We start from the raw sequence: 21,534 nt of genomic DNA, 5'->3' as shown, positions 1-21,534 counted from the left end.
CCTTAAGAATATTTATTCATTCATTGATGTATTTATTCATTCTTGTTCCCAAATGGATCTAAGGAGACCCACAGGATACAAATAATAAGAGAAAAAGTAAAATTTAGAAAAGGGTGAGAATGAGGGAAAAGGGTAGAAAAATGTGAGGGAAGCTGTTTGGTTCTTACAAACATCCATGAACCTCCCGTACTTCTGCGAAAGGTTAGCTACAAAAATGTGTTTGTACTTTTCTAGTACGTAAGATAAAAACAGAAGGTGTACACTTCTTCCTAGCAGAGAGCTCCTAGGATAAAAGATTTTTGTTTTAGAGATGTTCTGATTTGTAAAGAACAAGGTGTTTGAATTTAAATGTGGCGTTGGCAATGAAACTACTGGGCTTTTACTAGGTCACAACTCTCCAGAATGGACAAGAGCTAGTATATTAAACAGAATCCCCATAGACATGTGAGGGCTGGAAGACAAGGTTCAAGGTATCATTTCAGGCAAAATACTGTCTCTGTATTTCACCAAACAGTGAAATTAGAAGAAGAAAAAGCACACATTAGTGAAGTTTAGAGCAAAACCAAAATGAAGACATCCTTCAGGTCTACCAGTCTAGTAATACCAGTGGTATGGCTGACAGCTGGGGTGTGCAGACCTGTCCAGAAGATACTCATGTTCTGGTTGATTCCTCCAAAACTTCTGTGGGGAAGATGAGCTCCAGGGGCTCAGGCAGCTCACCGGCCACAGCAGCCTTTTCAGCTTCCTCATTCAAGTAGAAAAATGTGTGTTCTTCAGTGAAACCTATTTCAAAAACAACAACAGGGAGTTCCCGTTGTGGTTCAGCGGGTTAAGAACCTGAGAATATCCATGAGGTTGCAGGTTTAATCCCTAGCCTTGCTCAGTGGGTTAAGGATCCAGTGTTGCTATGAGCTGTAGTGTAGGTTGCAGACATGGCTTGGATGCCACATTGCTGTGGCTGTGGTGTGCGCCCACAGTTGCGCTCCAATTTATCCCCTAGCCTGGGAAGTTCTATATGCCACAGGTGCAGCCCTAAAAAGCAAAAAAACCTTTAAAAATGTTTAAACAGCAATAATAAAGTTTACTATCTAATCCAGTGGTGCAGATTTTGCCGTTACTTGATATTTAAAGATCATCCTCAGAACTGTCCAGAGGTGTCCCATCACCATTAGAAAAGATTTTAGAATCACCTGAAAGTGGGCCCATCACTGGTTATACATTACCTGCTGGAACTTTTGGTGTGCAGTGGACTCTGGGCAGAGGCTTAGCAGCAGAAGATAAAGAGGAAGATGAACTAAAGGGAAGGCAATTACTCTGTTTGAAGACAAACCATGGCCAACTAACTCTTCCAAGGTAAGCCACTGCAGACGGACTGTTGAGTTGGGTCCACGTGGGCAGTGGCAGGGTTTTAATGGTTGAGTTTTTGCCAATTTCCTGCTCAATCTTTCAGTGGAGTAATTTGTTTTTCCAGTTTTGGGTCCCCTTCACATTTACTGACCACTACCCATGTCAGAGGAATTCTCATTAATCTGTTAAGCCATTCCGAAGTGCTCAGGGGCTGGCACTGTCACCAGGGAGGGGCTGGGTCTCCAGTCACTAGAGTCCTTTTTGACACCTGGAGGCAGCTGTTCCCCTTGGGGTGAAGTCTGGAAATGTGATCGGTCTATTTGTGGAACCCAGAGCCTCCCCAAGTCAGGACAACGTAAAAAAATAATCAGAGGGTATGAAGAACAATATGATTTTACCTATTTGAAAAAAAGAAGCCCTCACCTTACATACTAAACAATACAAACTCTGGAGTTCCCTTCGTGGCCCAGCAGTTAATGAACCCGACTAGCGTCCATGAGGATGTGGGTTTGATCCCTGGCCTCACTCAGTGGGTTAAGGATCTGGCCTTGCCGTGAGTTGTGGTGTCGGTCGCAGACGCAGCTCGGATCCTTGTTGTGGCTGTGGTGGAGGCCAGCAGCTGCAGCTCAGATCCAACCCCTGGCCTGGACTTTCCATTATGCTGCAGGTGCGGCCCTAAAAAAGCAAAAAAAAAGAAAAAAAAGACAAAAATACAAACTCTGACTGCTTTTACGTGACTCAGAAATAGTCTTCCAAGTATTTATTTTCTATAAATCTTAGGATGTATTTCAAGGTCATTGCATATGTTAAATAATAAATTTATCATTACTACTTCTGCTGATCTCTTTCCTTTTAAGAAATGCCTGTGTTGAGCACAGGCAGGACCGCCTCCTTTCTTTCACATCCCGTAACTGGCGTGCTCCACAACGCATTCTTCAACACATCCTATTTAATAGATTCCATTTGTTGTATACAAGGAGGTCAGCACTATGTAACGTCCTTTTTTCAGTATATCAATTATATTTAAAAACACAGAATACTGGCACGGAAGATTAAGGATCCGGCGTTGTCACTGCAGTGGCTCTGGTCGCCACTGTGGCACAGGTTTGATCCCTGGCCCAGGGAACTTGCGCATGCCTTGGGCATGGCCAAAAAAATCAAAATACAAAATAGTTTTAGAATTGCAAAGACTTGGTCTCTTTAAATGTCTTTGCATGCTTTGTTCTGGTTATCCCAGTGAGAAAATTATAAAGAGTAAAAATGCATATTTGGGGTGTTTCTCTCCAGTTAGCTGGTACCTAAGGTGCTTCTACCCACACAGATTTATTAAGTTCGATGTAGTAAATGTTTGGTTTATTTTTCTTGAGACCATAGCCTTTCCCAGTTACATTCATTAACGTGCTGTCTATGTTAGTAAAATGAGTTGTTGCCAAGAACCACCAGGAAAACATCTGCCTTTAACTTTCCTGGGCTGTGCAGAGAAGCCTTAAGTATAATTTGGACCATAACAAAAGGTAGGCTTGGACATTCCAATCAATTAAGTCTTTTGAAAAGCATCACACAGCCTATTCATCAAGAAGAAGGGCGAGAGTTTTAAACATTCAGGTAAATAGATAATCCATTAAGAAAACAATACACATTGTGACAAATGCCATCCTAGTTTTGTCAGCACTTATTTATAGTCTTTGGATTCCCCTGGCCTCCTGCCGAGAGACTTCTATTCCCCTTCTCCCAATCTTTGTTCTCTTATTCATGGCTAAGTGAAAACAAAGCAAGAAAGCAGCACATACCCAGTGTTCCATTCTGGACAAGTTCTTCCTCTATAGTCAAGAGGCGGTTGTACTTAGTCACCCGTTCACCACGAGAAAGACCTCCCAATTTGATAAACCGGACACCAAGTCCAACAGCCTAAAGGGGCGGGGGAACAGCTTATTTTAAATGGAGTCATACTTGGCTAAACTCCAAACAGTTCTTTAGGGAGAAAGGACACTGCCCCTGTGTGCTGTTTTGGTTTTGCTCTCATCAGTTAACTTCTCATCTTTTTACGTAAATAGAGTGACCTGCTTACAAGCTGAGAGTGTCAAAGGTAAGGAGATAGTGTGACTACACATCTGATGCTCTCCTAGTCGTGGAAGCCCACTGCTTTCATCTAAGAACATTCTGGCCTTTCTCACGTCATTTCAGGAGGTAAGATTGCAGCAGTGCCTCCCAGTCATGTAAGAGTGCTCATCATTTTCTGATGACTTCAATTTTTCTTCTTTTTAAAAGTTCAAAGATTAGCTCTTTGAAAATGGTAGCTGTCTGGGAGGAAGCAAGTCTATTTCATAAAAGGTTACATGACTTTCTCTGCCAAAGACCACCTTTCTCTGAAATACCAGTTCGTGATAAAAGCAGTGTTTTGGCAATTCTGCAATTGACCAGTTTTCAGCACTTACCAAATCGACAAGGCTGTCATCAGATGACTCTCCTTCTGTACTTCCAAAGACAGCGATGTGCTTCTTACCTACAAACAGGGGAATTCTTTTCAGGTTTAGATGGTATGGAAACCATCAGAAAATATATGAGACCCTAGGTCAAAATTTAAAATTTGCCAGAGATTTTTAAACCGTGAAGAGTCAATTATTTGACCACCTAAGAATTCTAACCCAAACATTTGCATTTCTATTACCCTGATTTTATGTTTACCTCTTTACAGTAGTTTAGATGATAAATACTATGCAGTGTTTCATCAAATTTGAGACACCCTAAATTGTAAGAAGCACCATTAATACCACTAAAGAGAAAAAGTGCTCAAATTAGACTGACACATTTCTAAGACCACAACTGTAAGACATGATTCAGTGTCCTCTTTGTTCATCGTAGAAAAACGTGCATCTTTGAGTCAAGATGTAATGTACAGTAAGTGCAAGGGCATCATATGGGGAGTTGATAAGCATAAATAATGGTTTTCACAATTCATCATGTAAGATAACTCCTCCAAGGAATCTGTCATTCTGAATGCTGACTTACTAGAAGAACAGTGTTGATAGTATTTAATCACTTGAGAATCTCAAAACCCCCTTAAAATTTGCCAAAGTCTATGAAGACTGCAAGTCAAAGTTCTTTCTCTGGTGACAGTGCTGTGTTTTAGAGGCAGAAGCTACAGCAGTTATCTGGAGTGGATGGCAGAATGGGTGCTGAGTGGTAGACCCAGGACGCAAGGCCAGGCCCGGGGCCTCCCATCCACCAAACCTGCAAGCCACCCTGCCTGGGCCCTGGGCCCTGGGCCGGGGCAGCCTGCAGGCTAAGGGACTAGGGGCATTTCATTCCATCCTCTGACACTAGCTCAGGCCCCAAGCTGCCAGCCCTGGGCCTTACCTTATTTAGTTAGTTCCTGAGACCCACTCAACAATATTCATGTGTCAGATATTGTACATAAGTGAACAAGGCTCCCATGAACTCATGGGAATTTGCAGTCTACTGGAGGACACCAGACATTAAATAATTGTGTAAGTATTTGTGGCCAGTACTATAATTGAAAATAGAAGATGAGGAGTTCCTGTCGTGGCTCAGTGGTTAACGAATCCAAGGAATCAGGTTAGATTCCTGTCCTTGCTCAGTGGGTTAAGGATCAGGCATTGCTGTGAGCTGTGGTGTAGGTCGCAGACACAGCTCAGATCCTGTGTTGCTGTGGCTGTGGCGTAGGCTGGCGGCTACAGCTCTGATTAGACCCCTAGCCTGGGAACTTCCATATGCCGTGGGTGTGGCTCTAGAAAAGACAGAAATATATATGTATATATATGATGAAAAAAGTTCAGAGCAGGAGTTCCCTGAGGCTTAGTGGGTTAAGGATCTGGTATTGTCACTGCTATGGCTCTGACTGCAGCTGTGGCATGGGTTTCCCTGGACCAGAAACTTCCATATGTATGTATGTATATATGAAGAGATTGCATTTAAGGCAAGAAGATCTGAAGGATCAAGAATAGTTAGCCAACTAAAAAGTACAGGGCAAAGCATTCTAGGCTGAAGGAACTGTGTGTTCAAAGACCCCAAGGTCATAAAGAGTTTGAAGGAATTCCCATCGAGGCTCAGCGGAAAGGAATCTGACCAGCATCCATGAGGACGCAGGTTGGGTCCCTAGCCTCACTCAGTGGGTTAAGGTTCTGGCATGGTCATGAGCTGTAGGTTGCAGACATGGCTCGGATCTGGTGTTGGAGCTGTGGTGTAGGCCAGCAGCTATAGCTGTGATTCGACCCCTAGCCTAGGAACCTCCATATGTCGCAGGTACGGCCCTAAAATGACAAAAAATAAACAAATAGTTTGATACTTTTGAGGAATTTTTAAAAAGCCAGTGTGGGCTACTGTTTATTTAGGAAAAAAAAAAAAAATCCCTGCAGTGTCTAGTCCTCTCTAAAGGGGATGGCCTCCTGGGCGGGGCTGTTACTAGAACATTATAAAGTGTATTGGTTGTAAGCTACATTTTGTTTTCCAGCACCAAATTGCTCACAGATGGTTGAGTTTTTTTTCCCCAAGATTTATTCCATGCTTTTTATTAACTGATAGACTGCACATTTAAGTTCATTATGCGTCTCAGATCTATACTTTTACTCACTGTCCATAAGATTTGTTATTTCCACCAAGTCAGACATCGTAGTTTGATTTGTATGTTTTATGATCAGCCCACTGTATTTGAGGACGCCGATGTTCCCATCCTCTAGAAGTTTAGAAATGCTTTTGGATGCAGTTCCTGCAATTAGGTAACACCTGGCACCGAGAGCATCATAGATGCTGTCCCACGGTTCAGAGTCCTGGGTAAATATTTAAGACTCGATCATTATCATGTATGGAGCCTCGCCACAAAATGACAGGAATCATATAGTACATAATCACAGTGATACACCTTTCTGAGGTACACAAAACAGATTCTTTTGGTTTGGGTTTTGGTTTTTGCATTTGCACCTGAAGGATGCCTATACCACAGCCACACAAATCAACAACCTTCATGGAACAGAAGCTTAAAGTGATGAAATAAATTTGAGCTTAAAGACCTAGTGAACAAAATGCTAATACACATTAAATGCTATTCTCCACGCTGATTCTGACCTTCACACACAAGCTCTTCCCACCCACTGCGTTATCCATAATGCTGCTACAGACTGGCAATTAGAAGATTTTTATGATATTTCTGGTAAAAAGACAACTGAAACAAATGAGCCTGCAGTGCTGTAGATCCTCCTTCTCAAGGCCCTCATTTTTTGATTGGTGAGACCATAAAATGAAATGCTTATCACTTAAATAGTAATATACAAAGTCCTCCCAGTCCTTGGACCAGATTTCAGCCTGTCCCATTAGAGCAGACCACACAGGTACATCTTATCACATTAACAAGCGCTGTGGCCAGAGCCTCGGGGCAAAGAGCACAAGACAAGTCTGGGGAGATTAAAGAACCCGGCTTGGTCAGCATCTCCCACAAGTGCAGGGATGCCACCCAGGCTGTGAAAGGAAAGATGGGGCTCCAGGAAGGTCCAGGAGCTTCCTTGTCCCCAAATTAAAATAGCCAAGTTATCTCAGGGAGGATATCTGCTCACTGTAGCTCATGGTTCTCCAATTCATATCATCAAGAATGTCAGTTTTGAAGTTCAGGTGGGTTAGGAAGAGAGATGTTTCTCCTATGGCACATAAACAACCCTTTTCAGATGCATTCCTTGGAACAGATCAGAAAACCTCAGTATCTCAAAAACTTTTAAAAATACGGTTTTGTAACTTTAATGCATGTGTAGTAACTAGATTTAGGTTTTAAAAAACATTCAGCCTAGTTGAAGTCTTGTTTCCATGAGCACTTGAAAATGACATGTGATTAACCTATCGAAGCACTAGCTAGCACAGTGCTCTCACCTGCTATCAGTGAGGCCGCTCATAAATACATAGGTACTCCTGAAGTGTTTCATTCTGCAGACAGGCTCCCTCCTAGGTAACTGTTTCTGCTATTCATTTGCTTAATAGTAAGTGCCTTTTATCATAAAAGCCAAAATAAAGCAACTCAGCCCCAGCCCAAATTACAACACATTTCAAATCTATAGATTTCCCCCCCCAAAAGAGAGATTTTTATTGTTTTACTATAAAACTCAAGGTGAATCCCATTACCTCCTTCCTGAAAGGATCAATCAAGGCAATAATTGAGGGGAACTTATTGATCAGATCCACATACAGGTCAACCATCTCAGCTGCATTTTTGTAGGTTCCCATCATTACTTCATACTTTCCTTTACTCTGATAAATGTAAGGAAGGTATTAAAATAAAGGGTAAATGATGAGTTCTTCAAACGTTAAAGATGTGATTCAAGTTCATTTTCATTCACTTCACATAAAAGACTGCAAACATTATTTTCAGGCCACATGCGTGTGAGAAATCTATGCATTGTACTTTAAAAATCTGTTAAATATCACCCTGGAAAAAGCAAGTCAGCATTCCTCCATGAAGAGCCCCGTAAAGTTCTTCCCACTGACTTCAGATAAAGCCTTCTGCACAAAAAACCGAGTACAGAGTAGGAGGGGAATAACTTCTTATTCAAGTTTTATGACGTGGTGCCACATACCTAGCTGCTTCGCTGGATGGGCCGTAACATAAAGTCATAATCAGAAGAGCAGTGCAGTCCTGCCTACTCACTAGAACCACCATCGTTCACCTCACAATGAGCAAAGAGCTTGTTGAGATTTATGTGAAGGCAAGCATGCAAGTTCTAGTAGGAAGAATATTGTTTTGAAAGTGGAGTTCTAGTGCAACCCACTCATTTGAAGTCTGGAAAGCCCCCAGGCCCTTTGAGGGTAGAAGTAAATGGAGCCAGAGGATCTTTAATCTCTGCACAACACAGCACACTGATGTCCAGCCCAAGTTTGTGTCAGGGGATGGAACCTGGGATATTTAGGGACTGAGAGGGAGGTGGAATGAACCGGAATGACTCCTGGGTTTAATGTCTTCCTGTTGCTGTTCAAAGGATGGTTTCCATTGGAATTAAGCAGGCTCCTCAGAAGTCCATCACTGGAGTTCCCGTCGTGGCGCAGTGGTTAATGAATCCGACTAGGAACCATGAGGTTGCGGGTTTGGTCCCTGCCCTTGCTCAGTGGGTTAACGATCTGGCGTTGCCGTGAGCTGTGGTGTAGGTTGCAGACGCGGCTCGGATCCCGCGTTGCTGTGGCTCTGGCGTAGGCCGGTGGCTACAGCTCCGATTAGACCCCTAGCCTGGGAACCTCCATATGCCGCGGGAGCGGCCCAAGAAATAGCAACAACAACAACAAATTAAAAAAAAAAAAAAAAAAAAAAGAAGTCCATCACTGAAAAAATTTTATATTTGTTTCATATTACAAAGCAGCAAGAACGTTTAGTTTCTCTACTGCAAACCTTATACAGTCTGATCTTGTCAGAGAGGAAATGCTCATGACTTTGAACTAACATTATAAGAATTATCTGATATCAAGCTGATGCATTTCACTGAATATAAGCAATAAATACCCATTCTAGTTAGTGCTGGTAGTCATTATATTCATAGTTCTTGCTATATATTGCTGATGAAAACGTGCATTATTTTTCTTCATGGTAGGCCTAGGAACTGATTGTGATGTGAAGAATAGGAAATTACGTTAAACATTCCTTTATGCACTTAGTTTCTTTAGAGAAGTAAAAACTTAGAATTCAACAGAAACTTAGGCTTCTTATACACGGTTCAAGATTTCCTTTGCAGTTAAAACTTAGAATCAATCACAAATCAAAATGGAATCCTACTTGGTCATGTCTCCTGAATTTGGAATTAATTACTATTATTAATTATTCTCCAAAAACTTCAATAACTTGAAAATATTTTTATATCTAAAAAACAAGAGAGTTCCCTCTGTGGCACAGTGGGTTACATCCAGCCTGTCTCTGAGGAGGCGCTGGTTCAACCTGCCTGATGCAGTAAATATCCTGCTTTGGGAGTTCCCATCATGGCGCAGTGGAAACCAACTAGGAACCATGAGGTTGTGGGTTCGATCCCTTGCCTCGCTCAGTGGGTTACGGATCCAGTGTTGCCATGAGCTGTGATGTAGGTCACAGATACAGCTCAGATCCTGCATTGCTGTGGCTGTGGCATAGGCCGACAGCTGTAGCTCGGATTCCACCCCTAGCCTGGGAACTTCCATATGCTGCGGGTGTGGCCCTAAAAGGCAAAAAAAAAATCTCATTTTGCTGGGCCGTGGTGTAGGTTGCAGTTGGAGCTTGGATTCGCACCCAGGCCCGGGAACTTCTGAATGCCACAGGTGCAGCTGAGAAAGAAAAAACAGAAAAGAAAAAAAAATCTAGTCACAGAGTTTCCTGGTGACTCAGCAGGTTAAGGATCCAGCATTGTATCTGCTGTGGCTCAAGTCACTATTGTGGTTCGGATTTGATCCCTGGCCTGGGGACTTCCACATGCCTGAAGCCGTGGCCAAAAAAGGAAAGAAAAAAAAAAAAAAATCAAGCCACCAGCAGAAACTCCGTGAGTCATAGTTACACCTGAGCCACTTGTCATGCTTGACCAATTCAGCATTCACCGGTCAATGGTGCTTAGCACAACATACAGGTTTGTTCAATTATTTTCAATAGTCCTTATGATTTCAATGTAAGAAATCCATTTTAATCATTTTTATTACAGAATTTCTATATATAGTTATTATGACATTTTCTGTTAATTTTTTAAGTTATATGGTTACATTACTCTCTGGTTAGCTAATGCTAACTTGGCTTTTTCTCAACTCCGTTTATATTCGCACCCCTCACATGATATTAATTTAAAAGTAGGATGTGTTTGGAAATATATACAGACAGGCTCTTCTTTTGAGTTCTATTTTAAAAATAATGGGACCTCAACAAAAAGCGAACGTTCTGGAGTGGAAACTTACATAGTCCATCAGCTCGTGTGCAGCACAGTTGATGGCTAGATGCAGATTCCTTCCCAGTTCTAGCCCCAGGTTTGCACAGATTCCTTGTATTAGAAGCAGTGGCTGCTCTATGGTGTCATAATTAATGGTTAAGCAGCCCAGATGGGACATCTTGCCAATGATCTGCTGCTGCAGGATCACAAAGAAATCATGCATGTAAATATAGCACATTCAGGTTCCTGGAACTTCCAGTGAGTGGCAGTTTATAACCAGACCCAACTCTCCAAAGATGAGGTCCTCTGATTCTCCACTAATCCCGCCCCTAGTTCCCACTCATCTCTGCGTGACTTTTGGGCAGATGATTGTCCTATAATATCTGGGAATAATTTTCTTACTCCCAAGGTTTTCAAGTTTGACTGGGAACACACTTTTCTCTTTTTAGTTGTCCACGTCACCTCTGAGTTGGCCCTACCATGGTACATGGGCTAACCTGAGCTATAACCTCCAGGTTGGTGAATCTTCAGGCTGTCCCCATAAATGTCTGTGTTCTTCCTCCAAACCTGCTCTTTCCTATGTTCCATTTTCCTTTAGAAGAATGTAACTATAAAAACTTATAGATATAACTCTCCTTCAGGAAAAGTTTTATCCTAAAGAGGATTGAAGACTTCAGCTAAAAGGATGTAGCACTGAGCATGGATTACAGTGGAAGACTTGATAAGGACCCAAATGACCTCAGGGAAAGGCAGCCATATGCTTCAATTGCAAGGTCAGCTTTGATGTGCCTTCGTCATAAATTGTCACTACACAATTTATAGCATAGGTTAAAGCAGTATCAGTAAGGAGTGAGCGTGTGCGTGTGTGTGTGTGTGTGTGCCAAACTCAAGAGCAAATATGAAACTAGGTATAAATATCCCATTTTTACTGGTGATAGTACTAGTTAATTATAAGAACCATCCAACGTTTTTAATGTCAGTGAGAGGAATCTTTTATTTGGCAAAGGAGTAGTTGGGGAGGTTTTCGTGCATCAGTTGAGGAGTTTGGTTATACAGAGGCTTCAAAACTATGAAAGCACCACTTTTTGGGGCTGACTAAATGCTGAGTATTATTCTAAACACTTCACATAAAGTAAATACATTTACTCCTTCCCTCGGTCCCATGAAGGAGGTACTATTGTTATCCCCACTTAAGAGAGAGTTAAGTAATTTGGACCGGATTTTAATCCAGGTAGTTTAGCTTGAGTCCATGCCTCTAACTCTGGTGTGGCTGCCTCTCTAGAATCTATCATCTAACTTGTTTCTAACGGGGGGGGGGGGGGGGAGTAGTAAAGCTGATCCAAGGAAGGGCTGATCTTGGTCTAAGTTTCTGGAAACACATCAGACAACCAGCCCGTGCCTCTCTTACAAGGTCTCATGTTACAGTGTCCTGCTCATTCCAGTGATACACTTACTGCTGTTATCTGTTCACACACATTTCTTTTCTCTCTCCCAAGTTTGAGGAGGCACTTAAATTTTTTATCAATACTAAGTCCTCTCCTTCCGTCCAAGTCCCCTCTTGCTGATGGTGTCAGGGGACCCCGAAGTCCCTAACACCAGAGAGGGACTGCAAGCTTATATCACCCATGTGAACACCCTCATCCCCGTGCATTATCTCCAGGGTTCTTGTTGGTCGCTCTAACTGTACTGCTGAGAGTTCAGGCATGTGCTCGGTGTGTCTCTCAGAGCACCCACAATCCAGTTCAGCTGGTCTCCCAGGGCTCTGAAGCCAGTGTGGCCCATTTTCACTGGGCGTGTTTGCCTAACTCTCCTGGCAAAATCTGAGCTCTGGCAATGTGTCATCTGAAATGGTGCTTCAGTGCCTTTTGGGGACCAGATAAAGGAATGGTTATTTTTTGGAGCCTTTTCTTTCTTTCCTTGGGTGTAGTAAAATCAAAACCCAAAATAGCTCATGTGCCTTTGAGCTGGTTATCAGATTCACCTTTCCCAGCACGTCACCTCGAGGGTTTCCCATGGAATCCTGTCACTCAGAAGTGCCCCTCCAGCCCCTCTGAGATGTCAGTGTCCAGACAGCTTAGGCAGTGTGGGACAGAGAGGCAGGGGCAGAATGATCTGCCAGCTCTGGGGGTGGCCTGGCTTAGTCTCCTTGGAGTAATATCATCGTGTGATTTCCACGTGTGTTAGCCCTGGTCCTGGAGAAGAAATGACTATGGGAGAGAAAAGGGGGCAGGGGATGTAGGAATGAACCATCATAGGGAAGCGTGGGAAACAAAGACATTTACTTACTTGACCTCTCTTGCCTCCGTTATGACCTCTCTTTGTCTCTGTTTTTGGAGGAGGGGGCTGTGGGACACAAGATAAAGACACATCATTTGGGATTTTCAGACATGGCTGTGGCTGCAAGCAGAGCTTCAGGTCCTCTGGCCTGTCCACTGCCCTGGGGCTGAGCTGGTCACGTGGAGAGTCTCACACACACACATACACACACACAGGGATGACCATGCCAGCCACTCTCTAATTTCATCATCCCTGAACTGTTTGTCGCATTCAGGCAGTGTTTGCTTTAGGTCATCCTTACATTCTGTCTCCATCACACGTACGGGGTATGGATAGACACGTGCATGAATGTCTGCTTACATAGATAATTATTCACCGATTGTGTCCTGACTCTTGCTGTGTGCAGGAACTCTTTTTTACAGGAGGACACCAAGTCCCCTCCTTGTCCTTAAGGAAGAACCCCACCATGAGATTTGCTTTGAAAGGCTCAACATTTTTTTTTTGTCAATATTCTCATGGTACAAACACGTTGTCCTACAGGGTGGGTTTGACTTTTAGAAAAACCAAAGGTCATTAAATCTGGTGAATCAGAAGAAAGGCTGGGGAAAAAATGTAATTGTAATGTATACATGTAAGGATAACCTGACCCCCTTGCTGTACAGTGGGAAAAAAAAAATGATAAATCTGGTGAATCTGATATGTGTATTGTTATTTGACATTAGAAGCAGACATAATTACCAAAGAGCTGCTCCCACAGTTTGGGGTCTTGAAAGCATATTGTAGCAAGGATTCATCCATTTTTTTTTTTCTTTTTAAGGCCACACCCGGGGCATATGGAGGTTCCCAGTCTAGGGGTCGAATTGGAGCTACAGCTGTTGGCCTACATTACAGCCGAAGTAATGCCAGATCTGAGCCACATCTGCGACCCACACCATAGCTCACAGCAATGCCGGATCCTTAACCCACTGAGCAAAGCCAGGGATCGAACCTGAAACCTCATGGCTCCTAGTCGGATTTGTTTCCGCTGCCCCACGATGGAAATTCCAGATTCAGCCTTTTAAATGATGCACTTTATTTTTCATTTTTAAAATCTATTATTATTTTTTGGCCTCTCTCATGGCATACAGAAGTTCCTGGGCCAGGGATCCAACCTGGGCCACAGCAGTGACCTGAGCCACAGCAATGACAATGCTGGGTCATTAACCCAGTAAACCATTGGGGAACTCTAAGGATGCACTTTCATGCCAGCATTTACTGGCTCTGTAAGCTTCGGCATGTTTGTCAAGAATCAGCAATGGCTCACACCCAAATATATGCAAATATAAGTGTTATCTTTTCACTATGGAGTCAGCTGAACTTTCTCTCTCCCCATAAAAATAACATAAGAAGCAAACTGATGTGCCAGGCAAGAGAGCTACAGCTGTGAACAAGACACCTGGGGCACTGCTTCGGGGAGCTTTGGTCTAGTGAGGCAGACACATCAGGTGCAGTAACAACACAGGAAGAAGGGGTGTGATGGGGAGTGCAGAGCAAGGCGACTTCCTTCTATAGGGGAAGGGGACTCTGAAGAAGCTGATCCGTGGGGGTTGGTGGACATGTTCATCCTTCTAGGGGAAGAGCAGCATATTTGTGGCCCAGAGCTGAGCAAAAAGCAAAAGCCTTAAGGCAGAGTTTTTCAGCCTTGGCACTCCTGATGCTTTGGCTGGATACGCCCCTGCTGTGGAGGGTTGCCTTGAACACTGCAGATATACAGCATCCCTGACCTCTACTTCCTCAACCCTCCAATCTGCGACAACCCAGAATGTCTCTGGGCAGCAATGCCCAATGTCACATGTCCCTTGGGCAAAATCTCCCCCCCACTGAGAACCTTAAAAGAACATAGTGATACATTTTACTACATTAAAGTTTAAAAAGAAAAAAATCTCTGTGACTCCATAAAATACAGTTAAAAGACAGGCAACATGATAGAGGAAAATAAGTATAACATGTAGAAAGGATTGAAGCCTTTATAAAACATAAGGGGAGCGCCCATCATGTTTCAGTGGTAACAAACCCTACTAGTAACCAAGAGGACACAAGTTCAATCCCTGGCCTCTGTCAGTGAGTTAAGGATCTGGCACTGCTGTGAGCTGTGATGTAGGTCACAGATGTGGCTTGGATGCCACATTGCTGTGGCTGTGGTGTAGGCTGGCAGCTACAGCTCCAAGCCAACCCCTAGCCTTGGAACCTCCATATAAAAGACAAAAAAAAAAAGGAATTCCTAGATGTCAGTAAAAGATGAACACTTAAAATGGCAAAGAAATAAAGCAACTTGTAGAGTGAATTGTGCAGAATTTTATATGATTCTAAACACAACAACTCCATATATTTATATGTGTGGTGTCTGTGTGTCTAGATACAAAAGAAAGGATGGAAGGCCATACGACATTCTCAACGGAAGGGACTGGAACTAAGGGTAGTAGTGGGTGGGGGGCGGGGTGGGGGGAATCAGTACAGGAGAGTAGGGGTAACTCACTCTATCAGTGTTTGAATTTTCATAAGTACATTCATGAGCTACTTGTATAATTAAAAATCTGAAAGAATGATTGCAGAAAGCTCTACTATCCTGAGTTTTCTATTATTCTCAGCTGGACTTCCTCCACCTGCTCTGACCACCACCCCTATGTATTGCTCACTATGCTGTGTCAGCTCCTCCTCTAAGCATGTTGCACATATCCAACTTATCTACGCATGATGTATCAGGCCCATTTTATAGATGAGGAGACTGAGGCAGAGAGGTTATGTAATTGACACCCAGTCTCACAGCTAGTAAAGGGCAAAGCAAAGTGCAAGGTCAGGGTGAATTTGTCCAAGTCTGAGTCTCTGCAGGCCGGTCACACATAAAGAAGTTGGCCTTCTGAAAAGCACCCCAGAAGCAGGCTCTAGGCTGGTGCTTAAAGCAATTCTGCTCTACTGTACAGCTTGGGCCTGAGCTGCTGGCCCCCATCACAACAGGGGAGGGGCAGGCAAGAGAGCACTGGAACTGGAGTTCCCTCATGTCACACTGAGATTATATCTCGGTGCCCATCCTGCTGGGGAATGAGTTAGTGCATCCTAATCATGTAGCTGGAAAGCCTTGGGCTAAACGAATGTGGGGTCTTGGACTGGATCCTGGAACAGAAGAAGGACGTTAGTGGAAAAACCAGTGAACTCTGAATCAAATCTGGAGTTTGGTTATTAGTAACGGAGCATTTGGTTTCTTAGTTTGACAAACGTGCTGTGGTAATGTATCCTGTTACCTTGGGGGATACTGGGTAGGGAGAGTTGGGAACTCTACTATCTTTGCAGCTTCTCTGTATGTGCGGTATTATTCGTGTGTGTGTGTGTGTGTGTTTAAAGTCCAGAGACCAGGATTGGGTCCCTCGGCCCTGCCGCATCATTGTGCGCTGCCCCAGTTAGAATAGGATGGCACAGCTCGTGCTGTGTTTGTGACTCCCCTTTGAGGGCTGCTCAGCCGAGGGTGCTTGTTTGCCCAACACTAGAATTCAAAGCAGGCACAAGTGAGTGTGCCTTAACTATTAGACTGTCTCTCACTAATCCTAGGGGCCAGATCCTTTCTTTCTTTGCAAATCCTAACGGGTGATCTTAGCAAAGAGCCAGCTGCCTCCGAAAGCAAATTAAGATGGTTAAATTACATTAGAAACTAGACCCATAGCCTGTGAGTGGATGTATAAGCTTGGCTCATATGGGAAACCCAAAGAAAATTAATGCTTTATTGATATCTATAACATTATTGAATTTATTGCACTATAATTTCGATACTAGCATCAGTTATTAGATTCCATAGTTTGTCTTTACGTACCATCTCAATTGTTTTGGTAATATGTTTCTGAATTTCCAGAAGCATCTCCACACCCTGTAAGTAGAATAACCGTGACCTTCCACAACTACAGTCTAGACTTATAAACACAAAAACTTATGCCACACGTGGCTATTTCTAACCCAGAATATTTGTAGGGTCCCCGATAAGGCATCCTGGTTAGTGCATTACATGTAGTCTAAGGGTCAGAAGGTTAACTGTTAATCTTCAGCCCTCAATTTTTACTTGGTTGAGTGTGAATGAGAGGCTCTTCTTCCCCATGATCCTCTCTTCATTGCTCAGACCTGATTGGTCCAGTTTGTTGGATCAACCTAACCTCATTCTCTTTCACGGGCTCCTGACCAACCTCCTTGCAATTCATGTCCTAGGTCACCAAGGGATTCTGCATGACAGTGTTCGAATTAGAAAGTAGAGAAATGTATTCTAATGGTGGAATCTGCATATGGAGACAGAGAATGGCCTGCCAAATGCTCCGGTACCCAAATAGCGCAACAGATATTAACTGAAGGAAGGATCCTGGCACCAGGATCGGAACATGATCTGACAGATGGTGAGCCAGATATCAGTCCTAGTCTTCCAAAACTGACATAAGTGAGGCAATGATTATTCTCCTTAAAAAAGAATTCTTTATGATCATCATAAAGAAATCATCTTGAGATTTATGATTATCATAAAAGAAATCATCTTGAAATTTTTTTTTTTTTACATTCACTAGGCAAAAAAAGTCAATTAGATAAAATATCATCACTCAGTGGGGGGTGGAGCTTCCCGTACTTTTTCTGAAAACATCCACTTTAGAACTCGAATGTTATTAGTTTTCCCTCCCACCTAATTGGTAGAATAGTTCATGAGGAGTCAAAGAGACATATTGATGCATTCACACCACTGAAGAACAATCAGGGACTAGCAAACCTCTGAGTAGTAAAGACGCCACTTCGGATTCCTTCATTCATATTCCATAAACATGCACTAAACCTCTCTTGGGTGCCAGGCCATCTGCTAGGCCCTGGAGTTCCTGCTTAACAGAATGGGCTGCTATGCAATGCCAGCTTCCTTCGGTTGCTGCCGTAGTGCAGACTAGTAAACAAAGATATCTCAACCGCCCCACGCAACATCATTCCAGCACTATCAAGGCCTACAGAGTTACACGCCCAGGGCTTCTCTGTGAGTCCGCGTTGTAATGAAGCCTGAGACCCGACGTGGTCTAAATGTGGTTCCCTTTTGTCTGAGGTCTTATTATCTTCCCATGTCCCTGACTTCCTAAAATACTTTCCCTCATTTTATATTTTAATTCCCTCTCCCTTGGTGTCATAGGTCTTGGGGAGGCATACACGAAAATCTCCTCCATGATGGGTTTTTGTTTAGAGAAAATCTGAGATAGTACTTGTTTGGCTGTTAATCCAGGGTGGGGTATACAAATCAGTTCTTTCATCAGATTCAGCTTCCCAGGTGATGCCTTCCCACAGCTGACCAGAGAGACCATCAGCAGAGGTAGAGTTAGCTTTGCTGGCTGTTCCTGAAAGAGGCGGAAAGCAAAGGGACCTGGGAAACATGGCCTGGAGACACTCACGGGTCCCTGTAAGGGAGTGTAACGGATGCGTACCTGGTGGTGCTTCAGTAGTGCAATATTGAGGTATAGGGGATTACCGTCCAGCATGGCACCGGTTTTGGCAACAGCCAGTGACACAGCCCCTATGGCCATGCTGCCACAGAGTACATGTTCATCAGGTTCTGGAGGTAAAATTGGTTTTTCTGTGAAAGTATCCCTCCTCCCTGAAGAAGAAAATAATACCGATAAAGAATTGCTTTCTAGGAAGCATGACTATGATAAAGCTATACTTTTTCATGCCTTACTTAAGAGTTGTGAAGACCCAGCATAAAGTCTGAAAATGGAGGCTGGGAAGCACATAGTTGCCACTTTAACCCCCAAGAAGTAACCTGGGGGCTTAGGTTAAAAGATCTGCCCAACTTCCAGCGGAAAGTTAGAAATTCCTCTTCTAAATGAAGAGAGGATTTGGAGAGTCTTTGAATTCCAAACACTTTGTTTTTCTATGTTCCACCTTAGCTCTGCACAAGCTTCATGTTGACTGTCTCCTCATGTGTATCTCTAGTTATCTTGCTTGCCAACCCCAAACTGCTGCCTTTTTCTATTAGAAATTCCTTCCAGATCTAACTACCCACCCAGAAGCCTTACCCATCTTCCACCCTGACATATTTTCAGCCATCCAGTCTGATCAGGTCCCTTCTGTCCTCTCCATCCCCACAGCTACTGACCTGAGTCAGGCAGGTAAAAGAAGTAGAATAAGATGTGTATGCCCCCAGCACACATTAAATGTTTAGCAAATTATTGTCCCCTCCTGCTTCTTCCCCTCTTATGTTTTGAGTTCTATCTGAAAATAAAATAAAACAAAACAGGAGTTCCCATCATGGCTCAGTGGTTAGCAAACCAGACTAGGATCCATGAGCGTGTGGGTTCCATCTCTGGCCTTGCTCAGTGTGGGTTAAGGATCCGGCGTTGCCGTGAGCTGTGGTGTAGGTCACAGGTGTGGCTTGGATCCTGAGCTGCCGTGGCTGTGGTGTAGGCCAGTGGCTACAGTTCCAATTAGACTGGGAACCTCCATATGCTGTGGGTACAGCCCGCAAAAGACAAAAATAAAACAAAAACACCAATGAACATCAATTGATGTTCCCTACCTGTGATTCAGCTGTGGCCATCCCTACCCTCCCAAGAGAAGACTGATTCTAACATGATTCTTTTGCGTTGGCAACTCTCCTCCCTTCTTTGGGCCTCAGCATCTGAATCTCTGAAATAAGAGAACTTGTCTTCATGATCTCTGTGGTCCCTGGCCCTGGTGCTTTCTCATCCAATGGGACCCACTTTATCTGGTGTTTGTTCCCAGCATTGTGCTAGGTATTGGTAGTGCTAAATTGAATGAGGCATGACTCATGCCCTCAAGGAGCATGTTCTAGTTGGCCAGACCTACAAAACACTGTTATAACACTAGCAGCAGCTCCAGAATTGACCCGATGGAGGAGCAGAGGTTAGCTGTATGTTGGAAGGCATCGAGCAAAGGGCCGTGATTGCCTGGATCATTTGCCTTAAATAGCAAAGTCTTCCAAAGAGATAATTCTCAATGTTACCCAGGACTGAGAAAACATTGGTTATCCATATCGAAGGATATAATTAATCTTGAAAATATGGAGTGGCTTTCTGATGAGCTCATGGAAATTGGGAGGAACAGTTAAAGGTCTCCCTGCCACCCTCCCCTTCCCCGCCTTGGGCACTGCCACTGTTCAGTGGTGCACTTTGTTTGGTGAGTGCTCCCCTCTGGGTAAGAAATATTTTTATCTTACAAATAAAAATGGAAGGCAGGATGGGGTAAAACCTGCCCACCCAACATAGTAGCATCAAGCAAGAAAGTGACATAGAGGGTGGACAGTACCTGGAACTCAACCTAGGTCTGCAGCAGAGAGACTTGAACCTTAAAAGCAGCCCAAGCTTCAGCCTTTCTGCATGATGATAAGCCACTGACCTTGCTTTTGTCCTTTTTTTTTGTCTGGAGGTAGAGGAGGTGGGGGTGGTTGTGTTAGAGGTGAAGGTACAGGCACTGTTGAGTCTTCCAGACTCTTCTCCAATTCTTTTCTCTCCTTATCTTCTTGTACTTTATTTTCAAAGAATATCCTTTGTAAGAAAATAATGGCTTTACAATGAGATATTTAGGAATACTGCAGGTACTTTTGGCAGTGTTTTAGTGCTGACCCCAATATGTTTCGATAATTAATTCTGCTTTCTGAGCTACCTAAGAACAAATCAGCTTCAATTTTCAAGGCCAAAAGAAAAAAAAAAAAAAGAGGCTGTTTTAAAGCTGTGTTCAAGAATTGAAATTAATTTTGTCCTGGAAATAAATGTTTAAAGATTTCAGGTGATTTTTAAAATGATTGGAACCTTGTTTGTTATTTTTAAAGTAAAAGTGGACAATATATATATATATATAATTAAGGGCCATTGGATTTTCTTTTTGAATAAATGACCATCAGAAGAAAAATGAGGCGAGAATAGACAGTGAAATATGTGGCACTACATGCATTGCTTCTTTTTTCTTTTTTCTTTATTTTTGAGGGGGGCTGCTTAAATTGAATAGTTAAAAAAAAAAAAAACTGTTGAGAAAGCCAACTTAGGCACATGTACATAAAATTTTAGCTCCTCAGAATAAAAAGACGCTAAAAGCTTCCAAAGACAAAAACAAGAAAACAAAACAAAACAAAAAAACCCAACAACAACAAAAACGAAGAAAAAAAAAAGAGGTGAGAATCAGATTTGCGTATGATTCTCATGGGGCAGTGCTGTTTAAGGACTGAAGCAAATCCATTTCAAATGAGAAGCCTACACGCAGCTAAATGGTCAACCTCGAAGGCCAAGCACTGACATCTCCACACACGTAAGAATTTAAAAAATTTACATCCCAAATCTCCTTCCTCATCCTTACTTTTATTTTTTAAAATTATTATTATTATTTTGTCTTTTTGCCTTTTCTAGGGCCACTCCTGTGGCATATGGAGGTTCCCAGGCTAGGGGTCAAATTAGAGCTGTAGCCGCTGGCCTACACCAGAGCCATAGCAACGCTGGATCCGAGCCGCATCTGCAACCTACACCACAGCTCACGGCAATGCCGGATCCTTAACCCACTGAGCAAGGCCAGGGATCGAACCCGAAACTCATGGTTCCTAGTTGGATTCGTTAACCACTGTGCCGAGATGGGAACTCCCCTTATCCTTACTTTTAAAGGATGTAATCCAGCAATTCAAGAAAGAGGAAGCCAGGGAACCAGGAAACAGGAAGAGAAGGAAGGGATGACTTATGGCATCTGTGTGGCTGGCCTAGTGAGGAAGCAGTCAAGATGGGGGATTTAGGAGGAAAAAATTCCGGGGGAAAAAGAATGTAGTAGAATAAATAGTATGACTGAGAGCTAAGAGGGGAAAACAAAAACAAAACCAAAACCCTAAGGGTATGTTACTAGCAGATCTCACACACACATACATCCCCGCCCCCCCAAAAAAGACACAGAGGAATAAGTGGAATAGCGTTCAAAAACTCTACAACAACTGCAAACTTTTAAAAAGGTTTTTTTAAGGTGATGATCCAGCTCTGAGGCAAACTATGATGTTCTGCACAATTAAGCAAGTGAA

General features: G+C 43.1%; 1 protein-coding gene across 6 annotated transcripts in view; it reads right to left on the bottom strand.

Moving 5' to 3' along the window:
* Nucleotides 1-21,534, bottom strand: part of ENO4 (enolase family member 4) — a 31,444-nt gene continuing 9,910 nt past the window's right edge. For 3 of the 6 annotated variants that reach the window (XM_003483559.4, XM_021073403.1, XM_005671483.3), the window contains 11 exons: nt 19,881-20,029; nt 17,951-18,120; nt 17,732-17,863; nt 16,330-16,383; nt 12,498-12,554; nt 10,240-10,407; nt 7,471-7,596; nt 5,939-6,134; nt 3,783-3,850; nt 3,138-3,255; nt 1-783 (listed from right to left, as the gene is read on the bottom strand). In XM_003483559.4, the coding sequence (XP_003483607.1) occupies nt 653-783; nt 3,138-3,255; nt 3,783-3,850; nt 5,939-6,134; nt 7,471-7,596; nt 10,240-10,407; nt 12,498-12,554; nt 16,330-16,383; nt 17,732-17,863; nt 17,951-18,120; nt 19,881-20,029 (1,369 nt within the window). In that variant the 3' untranslated portion in view covers nt 1-652. The remainder of the gene's footprint in view (nt 784-3,137; nt 3,256-3,782; nt 3,851-5,938; nt 6,135-7,470; nt 7,597-10,239; nt 10,408-12,497; nt 12,555-16,329; nt 16,384-17,731; nt 17,864-17,950; nt 18,121-19,880; nt 20,030-21,534) is intronic. The other 3 variants (XM_005671484.3, XM_021073404.1, XM_013983788.2) reach the window with 3 other exon arrangements.

The sequence above is a fragment of the Sus scrofa genome, chromosome 14 (genome assembly GCF_000003025.6).
Source record: "Sus scrofa isolate TJ Tabasco breed Duroc chromosome 14, Sscrofa11.1, whole genome shotgun sequence".
NCBI classification, from domain to species: Eukaryota; Metazoa; Chordata; class Mammalia; order Artiodactyla; family Suidae; genus Sus; species Sus scrofa.
This window is presented reverse-complemented; position numbering and strand designations above follow the sequence as displayed.